This window comes from Electrophorus electricus, chromosome 6 (assembly GCF_013358815.1).
Source record: "Electrophorus electricus isolate fEleEle1 chromosome 6, fEleEle1.pri, whole genome shotgun sequence".
Taxonomy (NCBI): Eukaryota; Metazoa; Chordata; class Actinopteri; order Gymnotiformes; family Gymnotidae; genus Electrophorus; species Electrophorus electricus.
Genome location: NC_049540.1, coordinates 10,304,229 through 10,319,996, shown reverse-complemented (window position 1 = coordinate 10,319,996; position 15,768 = coordinate 10,304,229). Strand labels below are relative to the sequence as shown.

At 43.9% G+C, this 15,768-nt stretch overlaps 1 protein-coding gene across 2 annotated transcripts; it reads left to right on the top strand.

Annotated features, from left to right (window-relative positions):
- The first annotated feature begins 3,884 nt into the window (after window positions 1–3,884).
- On the top strand, window positions 3,885–14,466 carry LOC113586855 (piggyBac transposable element-derived protein 4). Of its 2 annotated transcripts, none has more exons than XM_035527366.1 (2): window positions 3,885–4,005; window positions 12,582–14,466. In XM_035527366.1, the coding sequence occupies exons 1-2, from the start codon at window positions 3,935–3,937 to the stop codon at window positions 14,347–14,349; spliced, it is 1,839 nt and encodes a 612-aa protein (XP_035383259.1). In that variant the 5' UTR covers window positions 3,885–3,934; the 3' UTR covers window positions 14,350–14,466. The 2 variants fall into 2 exon arrangements, with proteins under 2 accessions (XP_035383259.1, XP_035383260.1); XM_035527367.1 differs by lacking the exon at window positions 3,885–4,005 and adding an exon at window positions 9,328–9,445.
- The last annotated feature ends 1,302 nt before the right edge of the window (window positions 14,467–15,768 follow it).

Below are 15,768 nucleotides of genomic sequence, written 5' to 3'. Positions count from 1 at the left end.
CCGGCTCTGAAATGAACAAATCAGCTGGTGTACTTCAGGACTTCCAAAGCCTGAGCAGCCGCCTCCACCCAAACCGTCAAAGGAGGATCCCGCCCAGCTGGGGCAGACTCCAACCCAGCCAACGATAGGAGGACTAGCCAACTAGCTAGCTAGCTCCTGCTAACGTCCCCAAATGGCCTGCAGGAAGAAACTCCTCTTCAGTCTCTCTGTATTGGTCTTCAGGGAGCGAAAGTGCTTCCCCTGACCTCAATAGAGATAAGAGCCTGTTGTTGCGATGGGTGGGGTCCTTCACAATCCTCCTGGCCTTGGTCTGGCATCTCTTGTAATATATGGTCTGCAGGACAGGAAGTTCCGTATGAGTGATGCGTTCTGCTTACCTGCTTACTGATTTTCAGCCGTCTACATGCATCCGTTTGCCAGAAATCCCATGCTGAATACACCATGTTTTTTGGTACATTTCCACAACGTGCCTGTCCCTTTAAATTGCCTTTTAAAACATGCTTCCGGTCTAAAATAACTTCAGATTTGGTCATAGAAAATTAAATTACCATCAAATAAACTCTGTGACATTTAAAAAGTATATAGAATGCTAGTAAAGCTCTTTATTAGCTTGCTCACGTCTTTGCGCAAAACACGCATTCTGTTCCTTTGTAACCTAACAGAAAATATGCAAGCCTTTAGTTACCTCAAAATGCACATCACTAACCTAAAACTGTTCCTGAATAGAGCATTAGACCCTCCTTTCTTAGATTCCTTGTTTGTTATTGGTCCATCAAATAACTATTTTCTTTGATTGCTTTGTCTTTCTACCTATGGCAAGATTCTGTACATTGCTGTTCATGGTTGGCCTATCGAAAGAGCAAACACCGACAACAGTAACACAAAGACGGTAGACTTTTTACACGCGCACTAATGAGAGAGCAGGTATGGAGCACGTCGGGGCGTGGCCACACTGGCGAACACGCACGCACACAAGGAAACATTTGGGAGGAGGGGCCGTACCGTGATACTCATTTGCATTGAATGGTACGCTACAGAGTGGGGGAGGGCCGTGCGTAAGTTACTCCATTTTGGCTAGTTCGCTTGTCTTTGTAACTTTGGTAAAAATTTATATTTTTATCACCATAATGGAGATGACGCAATTTACAAGGACTGGTGTTCATGAGGAGCTAGTTAGATTTAGCGACGAGGAAGGTGAGAGTGATTCTGGTTCCATGGCTGCTAGCATGGACTCTGTTGAAGAAGACGCTTTTGAGCTTGGAATCGACGTGCTCGATATGTCGTAAGTATAAAATTTACGATTGTGACTGAAAAAGTTCAGAGTTGATTGCGTAATATTTAAATGTACACTGACCCTGCTCCTATGTTGACTGAAACGCTAGTACTTATTGTAGGGTATTGCATTGTTTATGGCACTGTTTGTGTAAGTCGTAAGTCGCTCTGGATAAGAGCGTCTGCTAAATGTAAATGTAAAGGTGAATGATTGTTGTCTGAGAGAGCTTATGTATTTTGCACTAGGCATTAGCATTGATCCCCGTATTTCAACATCATTCTAGTTCATTGGTATCTTGGTTGTATGATTGTAACGCGTCCTTGGGAATGCAAAGACGCTGTAGTGCTCAAAGTTTTATTTGTCACTTACATGGTATAACTCGCAGTGAAATACTTTGGCAACTGCTCTGTCCGAGCTGAGGAGAAATACAGGGAACTACAGGTAGATGGATGTGGTTTGATGAATAAATAACTATGTAATGAAGGATGCAGAGAAAATGTATATTATGTATATATACACAGTGTGCAATTTCTGTTTTTTATTTATTTACAATTTACAGTTTTTTACAGTCTTTTTATGATGTTATTGTGGACATCATATCCAGAGTACACAGAGTAGTCCCCACAGTTCATCAGTTGCCCTGTTTCAGGGCCCAAATGGCCTCGTCGCAGGGGACCAAATCCACATGATCACTAGCAAACACACAAAGCCCAAACATGAGCAATGCTAACAAGCACAAAGCTGCTGTGTCCATCATGACTTTTATTTTATATCCTTAAAATGATGAAGCTGGATTGAGGCATAGATGTTTGGGAGGACTGGAACACACAGGTGTAGGCCAGAATGTGTACTTATTGCTGTCTGTAACAGAAGATGAGACAATGAGACTTTCGGCTATCGGCAGCAAATGCATAGACAGTGAGAAACTTTGGGATTCATAAAAAATATTTAAAGGAACTGTGAGATGTGTGATTTTGAAGTCCTGTGTTTGTACCAGACTTGACACCAGCCTCCCTTAGGAGAGCACAGTCATACATGGTAAGACAACTTTTTGTTAGTGAGCAGCATGACTTTAAAGCATAAATATTGTATTCTTAAACCTTCAGATCTTTATTACACAAATAGGCTGGTGCATTCTGGCCTGTGAAGCTGGTGACATGCTTCCTTCACATCCTCCATGTTTGTCCATCTCTCCAAAGGACCACTGGAGGGCAGCAAGTAACAGATGACGCTTAAGCCTGTTGTTAACGATTATTAGACTGATTATAACTGGTCATTTAACAATAACATCCGGACACACACACATATGTGTGTATTCGTCCATATGGCCATGCCTTCCCTGGGTTTCACACCTGCTCCTTGTTGTGTTCAGCCCCAGAGCTCAAGCGGCTATGCCTAAGCCTCGTAAAGGCAAGAAGGCAGCGTCACCAGTGCCCGGCTCTGAAATGAACAAATCAGCTGGTGTACTTCCGGACTTCCAAAGCCTGAGCAGCCGCCTCCACCCAAACCGTCAAAGGAGGATCCCGCCCAGCTGGGGCAGACTCCAACCCAGCCAACGATAGGAGGACTAGCCAACTAGCTAGCTAGCTCCTGCTAACGTCCCCAAATGGCCTGCAGGAAGAAACTCCTCTTCAGTCTCTCTGTATTGGTCTTCAGGGAGCGAAAGTGCTTCCCCTGACCTCAATAGAGATAAGAGCCTGTTGTTGCGATGGGTGGGGTCCTTCACAATCCTCCTGGCCTTGGTCTGGCATCTCTTGTAATATATGGTCTGCAGGACAGGAAGTTCCGTATGAGTGATGCGTTCTGCTTACCTGCTTACTGATTTTCAGCCGTCTACATGCATCCGTTTGCCAGAAATCCCATGCTGAATACACCATGTTTTTTGGTACATTTCCACAACGTGCCTGTCCCTTTAAATTGCCTTTTAAAACATGCTTCCGGTCTAAAATAACTTCAGATTTGGTCATAGAAAATTAAATTACCATCAAATAAACTCTGTGACATTTAAAAAGTATATAGAATGCTAGTAAAGCTCTTTATTAGCTTGCTCACGTCTTTGCGCAAAACACGCATTCTGTTCCTTTGTAACCTAACAGAAAATATGCAAGCCTTTAGTTACCTCAAAATGCACATCACTAACCTAAAACTGTTCCTGAATAGAGCATTAGACCCTCCTTTCTTAGATTCCTTGTTTGTTATTGGTCCATCAAATAACTATTTTCTTTGATTGCTTTGTCTTTCTACCTATGGCAAGATTCTGTACATTGCTGTTCATGGTTGGCCTATCGAAAGAGCAAACACCGACAACAGTAACACAAAGACGGTAGACTTTTTACACGCGCACTAATGAGAGAGCAGGTATGGAGCACGTCGGGGCGTGGCCACACTGGCGAACACGCACGCACACAAGGAAACATTTGGGAGGAGGGGCCGTACCGTGATACTCATTTGCATTGAATGGTACGCTACAGAGTGGGGGAGGGCCGTGCGTAAGTTACTCCATTTTGGCTAGTTCGCTTTGTCTTTGGTAAAACGTTTTTGCTTTTGGTAAAAATTTATATTTTTATCACCATAGTGGAGATGACGCAATTTACAAGGACTGGTGTTCATGAGGAGCTAGTTAGATTTAGCGACGAGGAAGGTGAGAGTGATTCTGGTTCCATGGCTGCTAGCATGGACTCTGTTGAAGAAGATGCTTTTGAGCTTGGAATCGACGTCGTGCTCGATATGTCGTAAGTATAAAATTTACGATTGTGACTGAAAAAGTTCAGAGTTGATTGCGTAATATTTAAACGTACACTGACCCTGCTCCTATGTTGACTGAAACGCTAGTACTTATTGTAGGGTATTGCATTGTTTATGGCACTGTTTGTGTAAGTCGTAAGTCGCTCTGGATAAGAGCGTCTGCTAAATGTAAATGTAAAGGTGAATGATTGTTGTCTGAGAGAGCTTATGTATTTTGCACTAGGCATTAGCATTGATCCCCGTATTTCAACATCATTCTAGTTCATTGGTATCTTGGTTGTATGATTGTAACGCGTCCTTGGGAATGCAAAGACGCTGTAGTGCTCAAAGTTTTATTTGTCACTTACATGGTATAACTCGCAGTGAAATACTTTGGCAACTGCTCTGTCCGAGCTGAGGAGAAATACAGGGAACTACAGGTAGATGGATGTGGTTTGATGAATAAATAACTATGTAATGAAGGATGCAGAGAAAATGTATATTATGTATATATACACAGTGTACAATTTCTGTTTTTTATTTATTTACAATTTACAGTTTTTTACAGTCTTTTTATGATGTTATTGTGGACATCATATCCAGAGTACACAGAGTAGTCCCCACAGTTCATCAGTTGCCCTGTTTCAGGGCCCAAATGGCCTCGTCGCAGGGGACCAAATCCACATGATCACTAGCAAACACACAAAGCCCAAACATGAGCAATGCTAACAAGCACAAAGCTGCTGTGTCCATCATGACTTTTATTTTATATCCTTAAAATGACGAAGCTGGATTGAGGCATAGATGTTTGGGAGGACTGGAACACACAGGTGTAGGCCAGAATGTGTACTTAGTGCTGTCTGTAACAGAAGATGAGACAATGAGACTTTCGGCTATCGGCAGCAAATGCATAGACAGTGAGAAACTTTGGGATTCATAAAAAATATTTAAAGGAACTGTGAGATGTGTGATTTTGAAGTCCTGTGTTTGTACCAGACTTGACACCAGCCTCCCTTAGGAGAGCACAGTCATACATGGTAAGACAACTTTTTGTTAGTGAGCAGCATGACTTTAAAGCATAAATATTGTATTCTTAAACCTTCAGATCTTTATTACACAAATAGGCTGGTGCATTCTGGCCTGTGAAGCTGGTGACATGCTTCCTTCACATCCTCCATGTTTGTCCATCTCTCCAAAGGACCACTGGAGGGCAGCAAGTAACAGATGACGCTTAAGCCTGTTGTTAACGATTATTAGACTGATTATAACTGGTCATTTAACAATAACATCCGGACACACACACATATGTGTGTATTCGTCCATATGGCCATGCCTTCCCTGGGTTTCACACCTGCTCCTTGTTGTGTTCAGCCCCAGAGCTCAAGCGGCTATGCCTAAGCCTCGTAAAGGCAAGAAGGCAGCGTCACCAGTGCCCGGCTCTGAAATGAACAAATCAGCTGGTGTACTTCCGGACTTCCAAAGCCTGAGCAGCCGCCTCCACCCAAACCGTCAAAGGAGGATCCCGCCCAGCTGGGGCAGACTCCAACCCAGCCAACGATAGGAGGACTAGCCAACTAGCTAGCTAGCTCCTGCTAACGTCCCCAAATGGCCTGCAGGAAGAAACTCCTCTTCAGTCTCTCTGTATTGGTCTTCAGGGAGCGAAAGTGCTTCCCCTGACCTCAATAGAGATAAGAGCCTGTTGTTGCGATGGGTGGGGTCCTTCACAATCCTCCTGGCCTTGGTCTGGCATCTCTTGTAATATATGGTCTGCAGGACAGGAAGTTCCGTATGAGTGATGCGTTCTGCTTACCTGCTTACTGATTTTCAGCCGTCTACATGCATCCGTTTGCCAGAAATCCCATGCTGAATACACCATGTTTTTTGGTACATTTCCACAACGTGCCTGTCCCTTTAAATTGCCTTTTAAAACATGCTTCCGGTCTAAAATAACTTCAGATTTGGTCATAGAAAATTAAATTACCATCAAATAAACTCTGTGACATTTAAAAAGTATATAGAATGCTAGTAAAGCTCTTTATTAGCTTGCTCACGTCTTTGCGCAAAACACGCATTCTGTTCCTTTGTAACCTAACAGAAAATATGCAAGCCTTTAGTTACCTCAAAATGCACATCACTAACCTAAAACTGTTCCTGAATAGAGCATTAGACCCTCCTTTCTTAGATTCCTTGTTTGTTATTGGTCCATCAAATAACTATTTTCTTTGATTGCTTTGTCTTTCTACCTATGGCAAGATTCTGTACATTGCTGTTCATGGTTGGCCTATCGAAAGAGCAAACACCGACAACAGTAACACAAAGACGGTAGACTTTTTACACGCGCACTAATGAGAGAGCAGGTATGGAGCACGTCGGGGCGTGGCCACACTGGCGAACACGCACGCACACAAGGAAACATTTGGGAGGAGGGGCCGTACCGTGATACTCATTTGCATTGAATGGTACGCTACAGAGTGGGGGAGGGCCGTGCGTAAGTTACTCCATTTTGGCTAGTTCGCTTTGTCTTTGGTAAAACGTTTTTGCTTTTGGTAAAAATTTATATTTTTATCACCATAGTGGAGATGACGCAATTTACAAGGACTGGTGTTCATGAGGAGCTAGTTAGATTTAGCGACGAGGAAGGTGAGAGTGATTCTGGTTCCATGGCTGCTAGCATGGACTCTGTTGAAGAAGATGCTTTTGAGCTTGGAATCGACGTGCTCGATATGTCGTAAGTATAAAATTTACGATTGTGACTGAAAAAGTTCAGAGTTGATTGCGTAATATTTAAACGTACACTGACCCTGCTCCTATGTTGACTGAAACGCTAGTACTTATTGTAGGGTATTGCATTGTTTATGGCACTGTTTGTGTAAGTCGTAAGTCGCTCTGGATAAGAGCGTCTGCTAAATGTAAATGTAAAGGTGAATGATTGTTGTCTGAGAGAGCTTATGTATTTTGCACTAGGCATTAGCATTGATCCCCGTATTTCAACATCATTCTAGTTCATTGGTATCTTGGTTGTATGATTGTAACGCGTCCTTGGGAATGCAAAGACGCTGTAGTGCTCAAAGTTTTATTTGTCACTTACATGGTATAACTCGCAGTGAAATACTTTGGCAACTGCTCTGTCCGAGCTGAGGAGAAATACAGGGAACTACAGGTAGATGGATGTGGTTTGATGAATAAATAACTATGTAATGAAGGATGCAGAGAAAATGTATATTATGTATATATACACAGTGTACAATTTCTGTTTTTTATTTATTTACAATTTACAGTTTTTTACAGTCTTTTTATGATGTTATTGTGGACATCATATCCAGAGTACACAGAGTAGTCCCCACAGTTCATCAGTTGCCCTGTTTCAGGGCCCAAATGGCCTCGTCGCAGGGGACCAAATCCACATGATCACTAGCAAACACACAAAGCCCAAACATGAGCAATGCTAACAAGCACAAAGCTGCTGTGTCCATCATGACTTTTATTTTATATCCTTAAAATGACGAAGCTGGATTGAGGCATAGATGTTTGGGAGGACTGGAACACACAGGTGTAGGCCAGAATGTGTACTTAGTGCTGTCTGTAACAGAAGATGAGACAATGAGACTTTCGGCTATCGGCAGCAAATGCATAGACAGTGAGAAACTTTGGGATTCATAAAAAATATTTAAAGGAACTGTGAGATGTGTGATTTTGAAGTCCTGTGTTTGTACCAGACTTGACACCAGCCTCCCTTAGGAGAGCACAGTCATACATGGTAAGACAACTTTTTGTTAGTGAGCAGCATGACTTTAAAGCATAAATATTGTATTCTTAAACCTTCAGATCTTTATTACACAAATAGGCTGGTGCATTCTGGCCTGTGAAGCTGGTGACATGCTTCCTTCACATCCTCCATGTTTGTCCATCTCTCCAAAGGACCACTGGAGGGCAGCAAGTAACAGATGACGCTTAAGCCTGTTGTTAACGATTATTAGACTGATTATAACTGGTCATTTAACAATAACATCCGGACACACACACATATGTGTGTATTCGTCCATATGGCCATGCCTTCCCTGGGTTTCACACCTGCTCCTTGTTGTGTTCAGCCCCAGAGCTCAAGCGGCTATGCCTAAGCCTCGTAAAGGCAAGAAGGCAGCGTCACCAGTGCCCGGCTCTGAAATGAACAAATCAGCTGGTGTACTTCCGGACTTCCAAAGCCTGAGCAGCCGCCTCCACCCAAACCGTCAAAGGAGGATCCCGCCCAGCTGGGGCAGACTCCAACCCAGCCAACGATAGGAGGACTAGCCAACTAGCTAGCTAGCTCCTGCTAACGTCCCCAAATGGCCTGCAGGAAGAAACTCCTCTTCAGTCTCTCTGTATTGGTCTTCAGGGAGCGAAAGTGCTTCCCCTGACCTCAATAGAGATAAGAGCCTGTTGTTGCGATGGGTGGGGTCCTTCACAATCCTCCTGGCCTTGGTCTGGCATCTCTTGTAATATATGGTCTGCAGGACAGGAAGTTCCGTATGAGTGATGCGTTCTGCTTACCTGCTTACTGATTTTCAGCCGTCTACATGCATCCGTTTGCCAGAAATCCCATGCTGAATACACCATGTTTTTTGGTACATTTCCACAACGTGCCTGTCCCTTTAAATTGCCTTTTAAAACATGCTTCCGGTCTAAAATAACTTCAGATTTGGTCATAGAAAATTAAATTACCATCAAATAAACTCTGTGACATTTAAAAAGTATATAGAATGCTAGTAAAGCTCTTTATTAGCTTGCTCACGTCTTTGCGCAAAACACGCATTCTGTTCCTTTGTAACCTAACAGAAAATATGCAAGCCTTTAGTTACCTCAAAATGCACATCACTAACCTAAAACTGTTCCTGAATAGAGCATTAGACCCTCCTTTCTTAGATTCCTTGTTTGTTATTGGTCCATCAAATAACTATTTTCTTTGATTGCTTTGTCTTTCTACCTATGGCAAGATTCTGTACATTGCTGTTCATGGTTGGCCTATCGAAAGAGCAAACACCGACAACAGTAACACAAAGACGGTAGACTTTTTACACGCGCACTAATGAGAGAGCAGGTATGGAGCACGTCGGGGCGTGGCCACACTGGCGAACGCACACGCACACAAGGAAACATTTGGGAGGAGGGGCCGTACCGTGATACTCATTTGCATTGAATGGTACGCTACAGAGTGGGGGAGGGCCGTGCGTAAGTTACTCCATTTTGGCTAGTTCGCTTTGTCTTTGGTAAAACGTTTTTGCTTTTGGTAAAAATTTATATTTTTATCACCATAGTGGAGATGACGCAATTTACAAGGACTGGTGTTCATGAGGAGCTAGTTAGATTTAGCGACGAGGAAGGTGAGAGTGATTCTGGTTCCATGGCTGCTAGCATGGACTCTGTTGAAGAAGATGCTTTTGAGCTTGGAATCGACGTGCTCGATATGTCGTAAGTATAAAATTTACGATTGTGACTGAAAAAGTTCAGAGTTGATTGCGTAATATTTAAACGTACACTGACCCTGCTCCTATGTTGACTGAAACGCTAGTACTTATTGTAGGGTATTGCATTGTTTATGGCACTGTTTGTGTAAGTCGTAAGTCGCTCTGGATAAGAGCGTCTGCTAAATGTAAATGTAAAGGTGAATGATTGTTGTCTGAGAGAGCTTATGTATTTTGCACTAGGCATTAGCATTGATCCCCGTATTTCAACATCATTCTAGTTCATTGGTATCTTGGTTGTATGATTGTAACGCGTCCTTGGGAATGCAAAGACGCTGTAGTGCTCAAAGTTTTATTTGTCACTTACATGGTATAACTCGCAGTGAAATACTTTGGCAACTGCTCTGTCCGAGCTGAGGAGAAATACAGGGAACTACAGGTAGATGGATGTGGTTTGATGAATAAATAACTATGTAATGAAGGATGCAGAGAAAATGTATATTATGTATATATACACAGTGTACAATTTCTGTTTTTTATTTATTTACAATTTACAGTTTTTTACAGTCTTTTTATGATGTTATTGTGGACATCATATCCAGAGTACACAGAGTAGTCCCCACAGTTCATCAGTTGCCCTGTTTCAGGGCCCAAATGGCCTCGTCGCAGGGGACCAAATCCACATGATCACTAGCAAACACACAAAGCCCAAACATGAGCAATGCTAACAAGCACAAAGCTGCTGTGTCCATCATGACTTTTATTTTATATCCTTAAAATGACGAAGCTGGATTGAGGCATAGATGTTTGGGAGGACTGGAACACACAGGTGTAGGCCAGAATGTGTACTTAGTGCTGTCTGTAACAGAAGATGAGACAATGAGACTTTCGGCTATCGGCAGCAAATGCATAGACAGTGAGAAACTTTGGGATTCATAAAAAATATTTAAAGGAACTGTGAGATGTGTGATTTTGAAGTCCTGTGTTTGTACCAGACTTGACACCAGCCTCCCTTAGGAGAGCACAGTCATACATGGTAAGACAACTTTTTGTTAGTGAGCAGCATGACTTTAAAGCATAAATATTGTATTCTTAAACCTTCAGATCTTTATTACACAAATAGGCTGGTGCATTCTGGCCTGTGAAGCTGGTGACATGCTTCCTTCACATCCTCCATGTTTGTCCATCTCTCCAAAGGACCACTGGAGGGCAGCAAGTAACAGATGACGCTTAAGCCTGTTGTTAACGATTATTAGACTGATTATAACTGGTCATTTAACAATAACATCCGGACACACACACATATGTGTGTATTCGTCCATATGGCCATGCCTTCCCTGGGTTTCACACCTGCTCCTTGTTGTGTTCAGCCCCAGAGCTCAAGCGGCTATGCCTAAGCCTCGTAAAGGCAAGAAGGCAGCGTCACCAGTGCCCGGCTCTGAAATGAACAAATCAGCTGGTGTACTTCCGGACTTCCAAAGCCTGAGCAGCCGCCTCCACCCAAACCGTCAAAGGAGGATCCCGCCCAGCTGGGGCAGACTCCAACCCAGCCAACGATAGGAGGACTAGCCAACTAGCTAGCTAGCTCCTGCTAACGTCCCCAAATGGCCTGCAGGAAGAAACTCCTCTTCAGTCTCTCTGTATTGGTCTTCAGGGAGCGAAAGTGCTTCCCCTGACCTCAATAGAGATAAGAGCCTGTTGTTGCGATGGGTGGGGTCCTTCACAATCCTCCTGGCCTTGGTCTGGCATCTCTTGTAATATATGGTCTGCAGGACAGGAAGTTCCGTATGAGTGATGCATTCTGCTGAACGCACCACTCTCTGGAGTGCTTGTCTGTCCTGCTTGGTGCTGTTCCCAAACCAGACTGTGATGTTCCCCATGAGGATGCTCTCAATAGTGCAGGTGTAGAAGTTCCGCAGCACCTTGGAGGGCAGTCTGAAGTCTCATAGGCATCTGAGGTGGTAAAGACGCTCTCGAGCCTTCTTTGCCAGGGAGTTAGTGTGGTGGGACCAGGACAGGTCCTGCGAGATGTGAACTCCGAGGTACTTGAAACTATCTACTCTCTCCACCATGGTTTCATTGATCCTCACAGGTTGGTAGTGCCACTCTTGCTTGTTGCTGCATTCCACAATCAGCTCCTTTGTCTTGCTGACGATTAGGAGGAGATTATTTTCCGGGAACCAGTTTTCCAGGTGTTTAATCTCCTCCATGTAGACCTTCTCATCATTGTCTGAGATCAGGCCCATGACGACGGTATCATCAGCAAACTTGACAATGATGGTAAAGCTGGAAGTGGCCATGCAGTCGTAGGTGTTCAGTGAATAGAGCAGGGGGCTTAGAACGCAACCCTGGGGATCTACAGTGTTGCTTGAAGCAGGATGGGACGATTCCAAGCGTCAAGGAGAGGTTGAAGATGTGAGCGAATACCGGGGCTAGCAGCTCTGGGCAGGCTTTGAGGTCTCTACCACAGATGCTGTCTGGTCTCGCCACCTTCCTGGTATTCACTCTTGAACACTTTCCTCACGTCACTCTGTGATAATGAGGGCGCTGACCTATGGTGGGCTCTGAGCATGCGCTGTTGGCTGCGCAGATATCACCATTTACGTTGTTAGCGCGAGCACTGTTAGCAATAACGCTGCCAGGTGCAGCCTCGAAGCGAGCGAGGAATGTGTGTAGTTCATTCGCCAGACTCATCCACGCTCATCATTTCGGAGAGTGGGCTCTTGTAATCCCTAATCATCTATAGTCCCTGCCACAGGGATCTAGAGCTACTCTGCTGGAACTGTGACTCTAGTTTCCTCCCATAGCGTTGTTTCACCTATCTCACCGCCCTATGCACTTCGTATGCCGCAGCCTTGTACTCGTTCATGTTCCCACTGATGATTCCCACGTTGTAGGCAGCAGTGCGAGAGTTCAGAGCCTCACGGATGGTTTTGTCCACCCACGGCTTCTGGTTAGGAAATGTCTTGATGGTATCTCTTGGGATCATGTAACTAATAAGTAATAACTAATGATGTAAGTGTAATAATATGTAGTATGTAGTAAATGTAATAATAATTTAGCCTTATTTAGCATGACAATTTGTATTTATTTTCATCTTCATATTTTACTCATTTGGCTGTTATCCTGTCTTTGTTTTGCAGTGAAGAAGATTCACCCTGCTCTGCCCCACCTGAGATATTTCACAACTCTTCTGGCCCACTCCCAGGACCATCAACTTCTACACTCCCCCAATTTGTGGACACCCCTCACATCTCAGCAGAGGAGCAACCTCATGTCCCAGCAAAAAAGACCAGAACAGCTCCAGCGGTACCACCACCTGCAGCACTGGAGGACAGATGGCGTGACCCCTCGGAGGAAGATGAGCAGCCTCCTCCATTGCGCTTTCACCCTAGGAGGACCCCAGGAGTCCAGCTGGATTTTCATATGGTCTACAGCCCTTCTGACATCTTCCAGCTGTTCTTCAGTCAAGAAGTGCTCCTGACCCTGTGCAACAACACCAACAAGTATGCAGCAAAGAAAACAGAGAAGGGCTTGAGGAGGCAGTGGACTAACGTCAATGCTGACGAAATGCTTCGCTTTATCAGCATTGTAATTTATCTTGGACTAATCAAGCCTTCAGCTATTCGGGACCTGTGGAGGAAGGATCATTTGCACAGGCACCCATTTCCTCCTTCAGTTATGACTGGGAAGCGGTATGAGGCCATCAGTGCAAACCTGCACATGAGTGACCCAGCGGCAGATGCCATCAATGATCAGCTCAGAGGTCAGCCTGGCTATGATTCTCTCTTCCGTCTCAAGCCACTCATGGAACAGACCCTGACTGCCTGTAAAGCATATTACCATCCACACAAGAACATTGCTGTGGATGAAAGAATGGTGGCCACCAAGGCAAGGATTTCTATGAAGCAGTATATGAAGAACAAGCCCAGCAAGTGGGGATATAAGATCTTTGTCCTGGCAGACAGCTCCAATGGTTACACATACAATTTCAGTGTGTATGAGGGGAAGGCATGTAAACCTTCTGGAAACGGACTGAGCTTTGATGTCGTGGTCAACCTGATACATGTTCCTTCTCTGGGTACAGGATACACAGTATATGTGGACAATTTTTACACTAGTTCGCTGCTATTCCATCACCTGCACAGAATTGGTTTTGGGGCTTGTGGAACCATCCGGGAGAATAGGATAGTTTCTACTAAGACATTTGCCAACGACCTTCCAAAAAAAGCTGCCCGTGGCGACATGAGATGGACCAGGGATGGCCCGTTGCTGTTTGTAAAGTGGAGGGACACACGAGATGTCACAATGTGCTCCACTGTCCACAAAGCTTACAGTGGGAAAACTGTGCAACGACTGGTCAGAACTAAAAGTGGCACCTGGTCCAGCAAACAGATCCCTGTACCGGACACTGTGAATGCATACAACAAGTTTATGGGAGGAGTTGACTTGTCTGATGCCCTCATAAAATACTTCTCTGTGACGCAGAAGACCAGGCGCTGGTATATGAAGCTGTTTTTACATTTCATAGACATTGTGGTGGTGAACAGCTTCATCATCCATAAGGAGATGGCACTGGCAAAAAAGCAGAAGCCCCTCAACCAAAAGCGCTTCAGGGAGGTGTTGTGTTCGGAGCTGGCTGGTGTTGGCCTACCACAGGAATCCCCACCGGCAAGAGCTCCGAGTGCCCCTTTGTCTCCCCCTCATGTCCCAGAGGAGAGACCACAGGGGTGCTTCCCTGTTCCAGTGTGTGAACTATCTACTGACGTTCGGCAAAAAGCCACACAAGGGAGGAGGAAATGTGTCCACTGCAAAATGAAGACAATTTTCATGTGCAGATCTTGCAGTGTTCCACTCTGTGTAGTGGTAGATCGGTTGTGCTTCACAGAGTGGCATGATCAAAAGACCTAATAAAGAGAAATGTATGTAAATAGTTTTTGTTAATACTTGCTGTGTTTTATAAGTTTTCTGTGTCCCTTGAAGAAATTAACTTGTTTTTATCACAAAAAATAAAAATGCAAACTCATATAGCGACCAGTGACTTTTTTACATTTTATTTGGGCACTTTGGAGACACCTGAGGAGACCAAGTGGAAAATACTGTGTAGCTCCTTTATACTTTATAGTATCTGCTTCAAATTTTGCATGTTGTTTAACAAGAACCTGGTGAGTCAGGAAATGTAGAGCATGAATGAAAATGAATCTCCAACATCAATAGACACATTTATAAGCCCCCAAAATCAAAGGCGTTTTTTGGGGGTTTTTTTTTGCTTTTTGACTTCTGTATTATATGAGCTCAAATGGAACCAAAATGATTGATAAATAAGCCTGGATGTCTGGTGGCAAGTGTCTACTTCAGATTGAATCCTGAATGATTGTGCTATGTTTACAATTTCAGATAACTAGTGTTAAAGTGACCAAGTCAAATCATTCATAAATGAGCTTAAACTGGCAGTGCAGCAGCAAGTTTTTAAGTGTGAATGTTGTCGGTGTTTAATCTTGCATGTGCCTGAGTGCTTCAGTTACTGTTTTGTGCTAATAAACATTTCGTCCCATTTCCTATGACTCGTCCACACATCCTGTGTGTGTGGTAAGAGATTAACACAATTATAGATGGACCCCTTATGTACGTGACAAATAAACTTTGAACTTCTATTTCCTACTTCCCCTCTGTGCAACTATACAAACAAATATTATAATCCTAAACCTTCAGATTTATTTTTTAGATGAATGGGCAGCTACATTATGGCTTGTGAAGTTTGTTTCACCTCCTGCACTTCTCCAACAGGACCATTACAGATGATACTTTTGATAAATAGAATATACAAAAACTGATATATGGGACGCTTCCGGAGCCGCACCCCTTGGGAGGGGGTACTGTCACGGAACGTTCCTACTCCATGAGTCACGTGATACGGCCCGCCACGTGCAGGGGGATTCACGTGTTATTTCGTAACCATGCCCCCTGGGATTGCACATACCTGCATGGGGTTTAATGTTGAGTGTTTGTATTTAAACCCCTGTCAGTGTGTGCACCCTTGCTGGTCATTGTCACTATGTGTGCGTTCAATTAGATCTTTGTAGCTGTAACGTTAGTTTGTATAGTCCCGTGTCAAAATGTGTGTTCTCTGTTTAATGTTAATTGTGTAGTCATGTTCATTGTAAATGTTGTATGTGAGTGCCACCTTTGTCTTACATGTTTCATTTTAATAAATGTTCTGCACTGTCAAAGAAGTCTGTACGTCCTGCCCCGCGCCCTGCGGTACTCAAGCCAGAAAGTTTCTGTGGGCAAACACCCTATGAAGAATACTGATACAGTAGGTTTGGGCTA